Here is a 14,219-nt window from a genome sequence, read left to right as displayed (position 1 = left end):
TGTGTGTGCGTGTGTGTGTGTGTGTGTGTGTGTGTGTGTGTGTGTGTGTGTGTGTGTGTGTGATATCAAGAGTATGCAAAATTGGCCTAGTCCCTGATTCAACTTGAGATGAAAAGAGATGCATATGCATGATTATCCAAGTTTTCTTCACAAGCTCAACAGTCTTAGCACTAAAGAAACTTCCTGCACAAAATACTGACTATTTCATCATAAGAGTTGTGCTGGTGCCATGGGGACAACAAAGTTAATCACAAGTGTGCCACTGTGGAATTCTTAGTAAAGCCTTTTAGGAACAATCAATATCATAGCACTTCATGTACACAAATCACTTGGTGAACTACAGTATAGTCACCTGCACTTTGTTGTTGACACACCATCTGCTCTATTCACTTTGTCATATCTATCAAACACACCTGCAATGACATCAGGTCTCAGCAAGAATGTTAGGATCTTCTGGATATACTCTAACAGATCCTCAAAAGTTATGAAGCGAGACTCAGTCAACGACTGGATCACTGCCATTCATTCCATCAGTTATGTATGCTATGTTCTTGGATGCTTACAGACTAGGAACCTTTCTCACATACTATCTCTAAAGTCTTTGACAAATCTGATTATTTTGTTTTCAGCATGGACCGAACATCACCAAACAGTGCATGCAAGAGGTATCGCAGATAGTTCATGATATTCTAGGATAAACATCACATGTTCATGATGCTGAGGGTAAATAATGCAGGAGGAACCACAGCTGGCTCATGCTCTCACACTATCCTAAGATCAATGTTATGTGTTCTAGACACTTGGAGCAAATGATGAAGTTGAACCTCAGATCAGCATACCAGCTTCTTGTCTGATGGTACTGATTTTTGCAAAACTGTGTATGTCTGTGTTTGCACCCTTTGATGAGCATCCCGGAAGCTAAGTCTTTTGCTGCTCTCTACATGACATTGCTCTGCAAAACTAGTCATCTTCAGTCTACTGGTCCCTTGCACTGCTATAAGCAAATCCTCTGCACCTTTAGCAGCAATCTGCCCAGTCACAATATTTATCAGTATTCACATAAAGTCACAAGGACAAGTGCACTCTGGTACTGGTTTATGAGAGCACAGCCAATCCTCACATCTAAGGCATCCTCATGACAATCTGCTACTGATGGAATCAAATACACCAGTGTCACTGTTTCTGAATACGAACCTGTGATGTGTCAGAGGTCAACACAGCAGAGTTTCTTTCCATAGGGTAAAGCCTAAGACACCTCCCGGCTCTTAGCTCCCCTATTTGCTGTGTGTTCCAATGCCTGGTTTGGTGAGACACTACTGAAAGGATACTGGGATGCTCAGATGACAAAACCTTGGTCAAGAGCTTGAAAGTATCTGGTTGCTTAACTGCAAGGTATTTCATCTGTGCCACATACATTGCTGCATACTTAGCACAGATGTTCCAGAATCCATCTATGAAGTATGGTACTGACTCACATACAGCAATCAGGTGTAGAGCAAAGTTTTTATAACCCTCTGTTCTTAGTAGTCTGATGATGAAGTGTGCTGCCTACACGAAATCGTCCCAGAAAGTAACTTACTCTGAAACTTACCCACCAACTGATACCTCTGCAACACTTCTTTTGTCCCAAAATATCTATATGCTCAGTGCTTACTATGGCAGACTATTGTCTTTGGTCCCAGTGCTATGCTGAAAGTCTCCATAGCCTTGACTTGTGTTATGATCCTTCCACACCATATCTCCCTGCCCAAGCAGGTAGCTTTCCAAGCACCATGAGGCAGGCTATGGACATCTTCAACATGTGTCTGATATTTCCTCTCACTATTACAAACAGCAATCCTTATAGTAGATACAGTAATCATTATACAGAATACTCCTACCACTAAAATAAACCACCACAACCATTAATCTAACCCACTCCCTCAATATCAATCTTTCAAAAAATTTCTCAAGTTTTGCTTTACCATGGGGAGCAGTACCCAACAATTTTCTTGTTTTAGCCATTGTGCTCTGAAATTCTAGGATTACATCAAAAAAGTGTAAAAACAATGGGCATATATTAAGGAATCTATCAACTATTTATGATAATCAATTCTACTCTTGTTTACACATGGTGGGTTTAATACAAATGGGAATGCAATACATGTGAGCAATCAGTTTCCCAAAACTAAGGTCCCGATACTGACTTTAATGGCTAACATGGTAAGGATGCCAAACTAGAGGTTATTTCAAAAGGGGAAATGATACTCAAGACCATAAACACTACCACATCTGAACAAGAGGCATTTGTATTACCTGACATCTCGACAAAAATTAAATATAATGACACATTTCAACTTAATTGATATGGGTAAAACTGAAAGTGGATGGAGAGAGATGGGTGATTATTGGTGCCTATGCAACTGAGCATAAGAAAGATCATGAGAGGCAAGTGTTTTGGGAGCGGCAGCGTGAGTGTGTTAACAGTTTTGATGCACGAGACCGAGTTACAGTGATAGGTGATTTGAATGCAAAGGTGAGTAATGTGGCAGTTGAGGGAATAATTCGTGTACAAGGGGTGTTCATTGTTGTAAATGGAAATGGTGAAGAGCTTGTAGATTTGTGTGCTGAAAAAGGACTGGTGATTAGGAATACATGGTTTTTTTTTTTTCATACTATTCGCCATTTCCCGCGTCAGCGAGGTAGCGTTAAGAACAGAGGACTGAGCCTTTGAGGGAATATCCTCACCTGGCCCCCTTCTCTGTTCCTTCTTTTGGAAAATTAAAAAACGAGAGGGGAGGATTTCCAGCCCCCCGCTCCCTTCCCTTTTAGTCGCCTTCTACGACACGCAGGGATTACGCGAGAAGTATTCTTTCTCCCCTATCCCCAGGGATAAATACATGGTTTAAAAAGATATATATATGTATACATATGTAAGTAGGAGAGATGGCCAGAGAGCATTATAGGATTACGTGTTAATTGATAGGCAAGTGAAAGAGACACTTTTGGATGTTAATGTGCTGAGAGGTGCAACGGGAGGGATGTCTGATCATTATCTTGGGGAGGCGAAGGTGAAGATATGTAGAGGTTTTCAGAAAAGAAGACAGAATGTTGGGGTGAAGAGAGTGGTGAGAGTAAGTGAGCTACCGAAGGAGACTTGTGTGAGGAAATACCAGGAAAGACCGAGTGCAGAATGGAAAAAGGTGAGAGCAAAGGAGATAAAGGGAGTGGGGGAGGAATGGGATGTATTTAGGGAAGCAGTGATGGCTTGCACAAAAGATACCTGTGGTATGAGAAGCGTGGGAGGTGGGCAGATTAGAAAGGGTAGTGAGTGGTGGGATGAAGAAGTAAGATTATTAGTGAAAGAGAAGAGAGAGGCAATTGGACAATTTTTGCAAGGAAATAGTGCAAATGACTGGGAGGTGTATAAAAGAAAAGAGGCAATAGGTCAAGAGAAAGGTGCAAGAGGTGAAAAAGAGGGCAAATGAGAGTTGGGGTGAGAATCATTAAATTTTAGGGAGAATAAAAAGATGTTTTGGAAGGAGGTAAATAAAGTGCGTACGACAAGAGAACAAATGGGAACATCGGTGAAGGTGGCTAATGGGGAGGTAATAACAAGTAGTGGTCATGTGAGGAGATGGAGTGAGTATTTTGAAGATTTGTTAAATGTGTTAGATGATAGAGTAGCAGATATAGAGTGTTTTGGTCAAGGTGGTGTGCAAGGTGAGAGGGTTAGGGAGAATGATTTGGTAAACAGAGAAGAGGTAGTAAAAGCTTTGAGGAAGATGAAAGCCGGCAAGGTGACGGGTTTGGATGGTATTGCATTGGAATTTATTAAAAAAAAAAAAGGGGGTGATTGTGTTGTTGACTGGTTGGTGAGGAAATCAATGTATGTATGGCTCATGGTGAAGCGCCTGAGGATTGGTGGAATGCATGCATAGTGCCATCATACAAAGGCAAAGGGGATAAAGGTGAGTGTTCAGATTACAGAAGTATAACTTTGTTGAGTATTCCTGGGAAATTATATGGGAGGGTATTCAGTGAGAGGGTGAAGGCATGTACAGAGCATCAGATTGGGGAAGAGCAGTGTGGTTTCAGAAGTGGTTGAGGATGTGTAGATCAGGTGTTTGCTTTGAAGAATGTATGTGAGAAATACTTAGAAAAACAAATGGATTTGTATGTAACATTTATAAATCTGGAGAAGGCATATCATAGAGATGCTCTGTGGAAGGTATTAAGAGTATATGGTGTGGGAGGCAAGTTGCTAGAAGCAGTGAAAAGTTTTTATCTAGGATGTAAGGCATGTGGACAAGTAGGAAGAGAGGAAAGTGATTGGTTCTCAGTGAATGTTGGTTTGCTGCAGGGGTGTATGATGTCTCCATGGTTGTTTAATTTGTTTAAGGATGAAGGTTGAAAGGAAGGAGAATGTAAGAGTTTTGGAGAGAGGGGCAAGTATGCAGTCTGTTGTGGATGAGAGGGCTTGGGAAGTGAGTCAGTTGTTGTTTGCTGATGATACAGTGCTGGTGACTGATTCGGGTGAGAAACTGCAGAAGCTGGTGACTGAGTTTGGTAAAGTGTGTGAAAGAAGAAAGATGAGAGTAAATGTGAATAAGAGCAAGGTTAATAGGTACAGTAGGGTTCAGGGACAAGTTTATTGGAAGGTAATAAGTTTGAATGGAGAAAAACTGGAGGAAGTGAAGTACTTTAGATATCTGGGAGAGAATTTGGCACCGGATGGAACCATGGAAGCAGAAGTGAGACACAGGGTGGGGGAGGGGGCGAAAGTTCTGGAAGCATTGAAAAATGTGTGGAAGGAGAGAACATTATCTCAAAAAGTGAAAATGGGTATGTTTGAAGGAATAGTGGTTCTAACATTGTTATATGGTTGCGAGGCATGGGCTATAGATAGGGTTGTGTGGAGGAGGGTGGATGTGTTGGAAATGAGATGTTTGAGGACAATATGTGGCGTGAGGTGGTTTGATCGAGTAAGTAATGAAAGGGTAAGAGAGATGTGAGGTAATAAAAAGAGTGTGGTTGAGAGAGCAGAAGAGGGTGTATTGAAATGGTTTGGTCACATGGAGAGAATGAGTGAGGAAAGATTGACAAAGAGGATATGCATGTCAGAGGTGGAGGGAACGAGGAGAAGTGGGAGACCACATTGAAGGTGGAAGGATGGAGTGAAAAATTTTTTGAGCGATAGGGGCCTGAACATGCAGGAGGGTGAAAGACGTGCAAGGAACAGAGTGAATTGGAACGATGTGGTATAACTGGGTCGATGTGCTTTCAATGGATTGAACCAGGGAATGTGAAGTGTTTGGAGGAAACCATGGAAAGTTCTGTGGGGCCTGGATGTGGAAAGGGAGCTGTCATTTCTGTGCATTATACATGACAGCTTGAGACTGTGAACAAATGTGGCCTTTGTTGTCTTTTCCTAGCGCTACCTCACACGCATGCAGTAGGAGGGAGTTGTCATTTCATGTGTGGTGGGGTGACGACAGGAATGAATAAAGGCAGCAAGTATGAATTGTGTCTAAATGTGTGTGGATGTAACCAAGATGAGAAAAAAGGAGAGATAGGTAGTATATTCGAGGAAAGGAACCTGGATGTTTTGGCTCTGAGTGAAACGAAGCTCAAGGGTAAAGGGGAAGAGTGGTTTGGGAATGTCTTGAGAGTAAAGTCAGGGGTTAGTGAGACGACAAGAGCAAGGGAAGGAGTAGCACTATTCCTGAAACAGGAGTGGTGGGAGTATGTGATAGAGTGTAAGAAAGTAAACTCTAGATTGATATGGGTGAAGCTGAAAGTGGATGGAGAGAGATGAGTGATTATTGGTGCATATGCACCTGGGCATGAGAAGATAGATCATGAGAGGCAATTGTTTTGGGAGCAGCTGAGTGAGTGTGTTAGTAGTTTTGATGCACAAGACCAGATTATAGTGATGGGTGATTTGAACGCAAAGGTGAGTAATGTGGCAGTTGAGGGAATAATTGGTGTACATGGGGTGTTCAGTGTTGTAAATGGAAATGGTGAAGAGCTTGTAGATTTATGTGCTGAAAAAGGACTGGTGATTGGGAATACCTGGTTTAAAAAGCGAGATATACATAAGTATACGTATGTAAGTAGGAGAGATGGCCAGAGAGCACTACTGGATTACATGTTAATTGATAGGCGCACGAAAGAGAGACTTTTGGATGTTAATGTGCTGAGAGGTGCAACTGGAGGGATGTCTGATCATTATCTTGAGGAGGCAAAGGTGAAGATTTGTAGAGGTTTTCAGAAAAGACAGAATGTTGGAGTGAAAAGAGTGGTGAGAGTAAGTGAGCTTGGGAAGGAGACTTGTGTGAGGAAGTACCAGTAGAGACTGAGTACAGAATGGAAAAGGTGAGAACAAGGGAGATAAGGGGAGTGGGGGAGGAATGATATGTATTTTGGGAAGCAGTGATGGCTTGTGCAAAAGATGCCTGTGGTATGAGAAGCGTGGGAGGTGGGCAGATTAGAAAGGGTAGTGAGTGGTGGGATGAAGAAGTAAGATTATTAGTGAAAGAGAAGAGAGAGGCATTTGGATGATTTTTGAATGGAAATAATGCAAATGACCACGAGATGTATAAATGAAAGAGGCAGGAAGTCAAGAGAAAGGTGCAAGAGGTGAAAAAGATGGCAAATGAGAGTTGGGGTGAGAGAGTATCATTAAATTTTAGGGAGAATAAAAAGATGTTTTGGAAGGAGGTAAATAAAGTGCGTAAAACAAGGGAACAAATGGGAACTTCAGAGAAAGGGGCTAATGGGGAGGTGATAACAAGTAGTGGTGATGTGAGGAGATGGAGGGAGTATTTTGAAGGTTTGTTGAATGTGTTTGATGATAGAGTGGCAGATATAGGGTGTTTTGGTCAAGATGGTGTGCAAAGTGAGAGGGTTAGGGAAAATGATTTGGTAAACAGAGAAGAGGTACTAAAGGCTTTACGGAAGATGAAAGCCGGCAAGGCAGCGGGTTTGGATGGTATTGCAGTGGAATTCATTAAAAAAGGGGGTGATTGTATTGTTGACTGGTTGGTAAGGTTATTTAATGCATGTATGACTCATGGTGAGGTGCCTGAGGATTGGCGGAATGCTTGCATAGTGCCATTGTACAAAGGCAAAGGGGATAAAAGTGACTGCTCAAATTACAGAGGTATAAGTCTGTTGAGTATTCCTGGGAAATTATATGGGAGGGTATTGATTGAGAGGGTGAAGGCATGTACAGAGCATCAGATTGGGGAAGAGCAGTGTGGTTTCAGAAGTGGCAGAGGATGTGTGGATCAGGTGTTTGCTTTGAAGAATGTATGTGAGAAATCCTTAGAAAAGCAAATGGATTTGTATGTAGCATTTACGGATCTGGAGAAGGCATATGATAGAGTTAATAGAGATGTTCTGTGGAAGATATTAAGAACATATGGTGCGGGAGGCAAGTTGTTAGAAGCAGTGAAAAGTTTTTTATTGAGGATGTAAAGCATGTGTACGGGTAGGAAGAGAGGAAAGTGATTGGTTCTCAGTGAATGTAGGTTTGTGGCAGGGGTGTGTGATGTCTCCATGGTTATTTAATTTGTTTATGGATGGCATTGTTAGGGAGGTGAATGCAAGAGTTTTGGAAAGAGGGCAAGTATGCAGTCTGTTGTGGATGAAAGAGCTTGGGAAGTGAGTCAGTTGTTGTTCGCTGATGATACAGCACTGGTGGCTGATTCGGGTGAGAAACTGCAGAAGCTGGTGAATGAGTTTGGTAAAGTGTGTGAAAGAAGAAAGATGAGAGTAAATGTGAATAAGAGCAAGGTTATTAGGTACAGTAGAGTTGAGGGACAAGTCAATTGGGAGGTAAGTTTGAATGGAGAAAAACTGGAGGAAGTGAAGTGCTTTAGATATCTGGGAGTGGATTTGGCAGCGGATGGAACCATGGAAGCCGAAGTGAATCATAGGGTGGGGGAGGGGGCAAAAGTTCTGGGAGCGTTGAAGAACGTGTGGAAGTCGAGAACATTATCTCAGAAAGCAAAAATGGGTATGTTTGAAGGAAGAGTGGTTCCAACAATGTTATATGGTTGCGAGGCATGGGCTATAGATAGAGTTGTGCGGAGTAGGTTGGATGTGCTGGAAATGAAATGTTTGAGGACAACATGTGGTGTGAGGTGGTTTGATTAAGTAATAATAGGGTAAGAGAGATGTGTGGTAATAAAAAGACTTTGTTTAAGAGAGCAAAATAGGGTGTTTCGAAATAATTTGGTCACATGGAGAGAATGAGTGAGGAAAGATTGACCAAGAGAATATATGTGTCAGAGGTGGAGGAAACGAGGAAAAGTGGGAGACCAAATTGGAAGTGGAAAGATGGAGTGAAAAATATTTTGAGTGATCGGGGCCTGAACATGCAGGAGGATGAAAGGCGTGCAAGGCATAGAGTGAATTGGGACGATGTGGTATACCGGGGTCGACGTGCTGTCAATGGATTGAACCAAGGGCATATGAAGCGTCTGGGGTAAACCATGGAAAGTTCTGTGGGGCCTGGATGTGGAAAAGGGAGCTGTGGTTTCGGTGCATTATTACATGACAGCTAGAGACCGAGTGTGAACGAATGTGGCCTTTGTTGTCTTTTCCTAGCGCTACCTCGCACACATGAGGGGGGAGGGGGTTGTTATTCCATGTGTGGCGAGGTGGCGATGGGAATGAATAAAGGGAGACAGTATGAATTATGTACATGTGTATATATGCATATGTCTGTGTGTGTATATATATGTATACGTTGAGATGTATAGATATGTATATTTGCCTGTGTGGACGTGTATGTATATGCATGTGTATGTGGGTGGGTTGGGCCATTCTTTTGTCAGTTTCCTTGCGCTACCTCACTAACGCAGGAGACAGCGACAAAGCAAAATAAATAAATAATAAATATGTATATGTTTGAGGACAATATGTGGTGTGAGGTGGTTTGACCGAGTAAGTAATAATAGGGTAAGAGAGATAAGTGGTAATAAAAAGAGTGGGGTTGATAGAGCAGAAGAGGGTGTTTTGAAATGGTTTGGTCACATGGAGAGAATGAGTGAGGAAAGATTGACTAAGAGGATATATGTGTCAGAAGTGGAGGAACCGAAGAGAAGTGGGAGACCAAATTGGAGGTGGAAAGATGGAGTGAAAAATATTTTGAGTGATAGGGGCCTGAACATGCAGGAGGGTGAAAAGCGTGGAAGGCATAGAGTGAACTGCAACAATGTGGTATACCGGGGTCGACGTGCTGTCAATGGATTGAACCAGGGCATGTGAAGCATTCATCTGGCGTAACCCATGGAAAGTTCTGTGGGGCCTAGATGTGGAAAGGGAGCTGTGGTTTCGGTGCATTATTACGTGACAGATAGAGACTGAGTGTGAACGAGTGAGGCCTTTGTTGTCTTTTCCTAGCGCTACCTCGCGCACATGAAGGGGGAAAGGGTTGTTATTTCATGTGTGGCAGGGTGGCGATAGGAATGAATAAAGGAAGACAATATGAATTATGTACATGTGTATATATGTATATGTCTGTGTGTGTATATATATGTAAACGTTGAGAAGTGTAGGTATGGATTCCTTGCGCTTCTTTGCTAATGCAGGAGGCAGCGACAAAGTATAATAAAATAAAATAAATAAAGTAAACATTCAAACTGTGGTAATAAGATTAATTTGCAAAAATCCTTGTACTATAATATATGTCTGTACCTAACACAGGCAAATTCTATACTCCTGAGTCAAAGAGCTTGCAAGGAAACTTTTTCCTAATCACTATGCAAATCTATGCATATGTGCCTTAAATTCTTTTAAGCTTGTCACTCCTCAAGGGGTTGCTCAGGTGTAAGTATGAAATTTCAATCATCAAATATTACTGAGTTATGCTAACAAGGAGTCCTGAGACTGGCACACACAAAAAGATAAACACGCAGACCCATACGTGACAACATAATGTCCCAAATACACTATGAGTAGTGTTGGGTAATTAAAATATACCAAAAAGAACTATTTTATACATATGGTGTATGAAACAAACTATGTACAAAAAGATGTAAATATATATATGACATTTAAAAATCATTACCTTGAACTTTAACATTCATTGAATATGATTTGGCAGTTCCAACACCATTGCTAGCCTCACACTCATAATTGCCTTCATCTTCAAAGTCAACATAGCGTATTACAAGTGTCTTGCCATAGTTTTCATAGTCAACTCGATCAAATGGAAGCGGTGCTCTTTGAGAATTATTGCTTTTTTTCCACTGCATCTCAGGAAGAGGTCTGTCAAACAAAGAAAGTTTTGCTTGTAATTAAAAAGTTCACAAAAATACCTCACATTTAAAGCTAAATCAAATAAAATGAGACACACATAGCATAGATACTTTCAAATCCTTTCAGGTAATCTACCACATACATCAGATTGGGGAAGAGTAGTGTGGTTTCAGAAGTGGTAGAGAATGTGTGGATCAGATGTTTGCTTTGAAGAATGTATATGAGAAACACTTAGAAAAACAAAAGGATTTGTATGTAGCATTTATGGAGAAGGCATATGATAGAGTTGATAAAGATACTCTGTGGAAGGTATTTAGAGTATATGGTACGGGAAGTAAGTTGCTGGAAGCAGTGAAAAGTTTTTAATGACGATGTAAGGCATGTGTACGAGTAGGAAGAGAGGAAAGTGATTGGTTCCCAGTGATTGTTGGTTTGCAGCAGGGGTGCGCGATGTCTCCATGGTTGTTTAATTTGTTTATGGACGGGGTTGTTAGGGAGATGAATGCAAGAGTTTTGGAAAGAGGGACAAGTATGTGGTCTGTTGTGGATGAGAGGGCTTGGGAAGTGAGTCAGTTGTTGTTTGCTGATGATAGAGCGCTGGTGGCTAATTCTGGTGAGAAACTGCAGAAGCTGGTGACTGAGTTAGGTAAAGTGTGTGAAAGAAGAAAGCTGAGAGTAAATGTGAATAAGAGCAAGGTTATTAGGTTCAGAAGGGTTTAGGGACAAGTTAATTGGGAGGTAAGTTTGAATGGAGAAAAACTGGAGGAAGTGAAGTGTTTTAGATATCTGGGAGTGGATTTAGCAGCGGATGGAACCATGGAAGCAGAAGTGAGTCACAGAGTGGGGGAGGGGGCAAGGGTTCTGGGAGCGTTGAAGAATGTGTGGAAGAAGAGAATGTTATCTCGGAGAGAAAAAATGTGTATGTTTGAAGGAATAGTAGTTCCAACAATGTCATATGGTTGAGGCATGGGCTATTGAGAGGGTTGTGCGGAGGAGGGTGGATGTGTAGGAAATGAAATGTTTGAGGACAATATGTAGCATGAGGTGCTTTGAATGAGTTAGTAGTGAAAGGGTAAGAGAGATGTGTGGTAATAAAAAGAGTGTGGTTGAGAGAGCAGAAGAGGGTGTATTGAAATGGTTTGGTAATATGAAGAGAATGAGTAAGGAAAGATTAACAAAGATGATATATGTGTCAGAGGTGGAGGGAATGAGGAGAAGTGGGAGACCAAATTGGAGGTGGAAGGATGGAGTGAAAAAGATTTTGACAATTGGGGCCTGAAAATATAGGAAGGTGAAAGGCGTGCACGGAATAGAGTGAATTGGAATGATGTGGTATACCAGGGTCAACGTGCTGTTAATGGATTAAACCAAGGCATGTGAAGCGTCTGGGGTAAACCATGGAAAGTTTTGTGGGGCCTAGATGTGGAAAGGGAGCTCTGATTTCTGTGCATTACACATGACAGATAGAGACTGAGTATGAACAAATGTGGCCTTTGTTGTCTTTTCCTAGCACTATCTCGCGCACACGCAGGGGAAGGAAGGTGCCATTTCATGTGTGGCAGGGTGGCGGCAGGAATGGATGAAGGCAGCATATATGAATATGTACGCGTGTATATATGTATATGTCTGTGTATGTATATGTTGAAATGTATAGGTATGTATATGTGCGTGTGTGGACGTTTATGTATATACGTGTGTATGTGAAGGGTTGGGTCATTCTTTCATCTGTTTCCTTGTGCTACCTCGCTGACACAGGAGACAGCGACAAAGTATATCAAAAAATAACCTTAAGTGTTAAGAGATCAAGAATATATATAACAGAACAATTCAATCTAAATTGTTTAGATGAACATACACTGACTTTCAACTACCACTCTTGAGTATCTGAACCCTTTTTCTTTTCTAAGTCCCAGCTCTCTTTTTCAAACTGATGTTACAATGAAGCAGTCAATCAAAAATCTGAAGCATTGGTCTTAACATCTATTTTCACTATCTTACCTGTGATTAGGCAGACTCATGAGATTTATCATATACAGCAGATGTGATACCTTCCATTCTATTCAAGAATAATTCAAATGTAACCACAAATAACCCTGTCTTACTCTCTTCTCATAGTTTCCAACAATAAAAAGATTAGACAACCATGAAAACACTGCAAAATCTTGATTCAATCTTAGATTTAGTTAAAACCACACACTAATATTATCATTTACTCCTCCACATACACTATCTACTTTGTAAAAGTTCGATATCAGCAATGAGCAACTTTCTCAGCAAACCAGTTTAAGTTTTCCACCAAGCCCTTTATGACTCACTTTATAAAGTGTCACTTCAGAACACATAAATATTGCAAACACTTTCTCTTTTCTTTCAAAGCTTTCTTCAACAGATAACATAATACAAAAACCTGATCTAAAATCTTTTCTTCCTAAATGCACTGTTTCAATCCTAAAAATGATTCTATACTCCTTTTTGTAACATAATTTATTACAGATTGGGGAAGAGCAGTGTGGTTTCAGAAGTGGTAGAGGATGTGTGGATCAGGTGTTTGCTTTGAAGAATGTATGTGAGAAATACTTAGAAAAGCAAATGGATTTGTATGTAGCATTTATGGATCTGAAGAAGGCATATGATAGAGTTGATAGAAATGCTCTGTGGAAGGTATTAAGAATATATGGTGTGGGAGGCAAGTTGTTAGAAGCAGTGAAAAGTTTTTATCGAGGATGAAAGGCATGTGTACATGTAGGAAGAGAGGAAAGTGATTGGTTCTCAGTGAACGTAGGTTTGCGGCAGGGGTGTGTGATGTCTCCATGGTAGTTTAATTTGTTTATGGATGGGGTTGGTAGGGAGGTGAATGCAAGAGTTTTGGAAAGAGGGGCAAGTATGAAGTCTGTTGTGGATGAGAGAGCTTTGGAAGTGAGTCAGTTGTTGTTCGCTGATGATACAGCGCTGGTGGCTGATTCATGTGAGAAACTGCAGAAGCTGGTGACGGAGTTTGGTAAAGTGTGTGAAAGAAGAAAGTTAAGAGTAAATGTGAATAAGAGCAAGGTTATTAGGTACAGTAGGGTTGAGGGTCAAGTCAATTGGGAGGTAAGTTTGAATGGAGAAAAACTGGAAGAAGTAAAGTGTTTTAGATATCTGGGAGTGGATCTGGCAGCGGATGGAACCAAAGAAGCGGAAGTGGATCATAGGGTGAGGGAGGGGGCGAAAATCCTGGGAGCCTTGAAAAATGTGTGGAAGTCGAGAACATTATCTCGGAAAACAAAAATGGCTATGTTTGAAGGAATAGTGGTTCCAACAATGTTGTATGGTTGCGAGGCGTGGGCTTTGGATAGAGTTGTGCGCAGGAGGATGGATGTGCTGGAAATGAGATGTTTGAGGACAATGTGTGGTGTGAGGTGGTTTGATCGAGTAAGTAATGTAAGGGTAAGAGAGATGTGTGGAAATAAAAAGAGCGTGGTTGAGAGAGCAGAAGAGGGTGTTTTGAAATGGTTTGGGCACATGGAGAGAATGAGCGAGGAAAGATTGACCAAGAGGATATATGTGTCGGAGGTGGAGGGAACGAGGAGAAGTGGGAGACCAAATTGGAGGTGGAAAGATGGAGTGAAAAAGATTTTGAGTGATCGGGGCCTGAACATGCAGGAGGGTGAAAGGAGGGCAAGGAATAGAGTGAATTGGATCGATGTGGTATACCGGGGTTGACGTGCTGTCAGTGGATTGAATCAGGGCATGTGAAGCGTCTGGGGTAAACCATGGAAAGTTGTGTGGGGCCTGGATGTGGAAAGGGAACTGTGGTTTCAGGCATTATTGCATGACAGCTAGAGACTGAATGTGAACGAATGGGGCCTTTGTCATCTTTTCCTAGTGCTACCTCGCACACATGAGGGGGGAGGGGGATGGTATTCCATGTGTGGCGAAGTGGCGATGGGAATGAATAGGGGCAGGCAGTGTGAATTGTGTGCATTGGT

General features: G+C 41.6%; 1 protein-coding gene across 1 annotated transcript in view; it reads right to left on the bottom strand.

Moving 5' to 3' along the window:
* Positions 1-14,219, bottom strand: part of Nrg (Neuroglian) — a 206,214-nt gene that overhangs the window by 132,103 nt on the left and 59,892 nt on the right. Inside the window, exon 6 of the mRNA XM_071695113.1 lies at positions 10,061-10,260. Within this exon, the coding sequence (XP_071551214.1) occupies positions 10,061-10,260 (200 nt within the window). The remainder of the gene's footprint in view (positions 1-10,060; positions 10,261-14,219) is intronic.

The sequence above is a fragment of the Panulirus ornatus genome, chromosome 57, assembly GCF_036320965.1.
Source record: "Panulirus ornatus isolate Po-2019 chromosome 57, ASM3632096v1, whole genome shotgun sequence".
In the NCBI taxonomy this organism is placed as follows: Eukaryota; Metazoa; Arthropoda; class Malacostraca; order Decapoda; family Palinuridae; genus Panulirus; species Panulirus ornatus.
The sequence above is the reverse complement of the archived record's forward strand: the minus strand, read 5'-3'. Positions and strand labels throughout refer to the sequence as shown.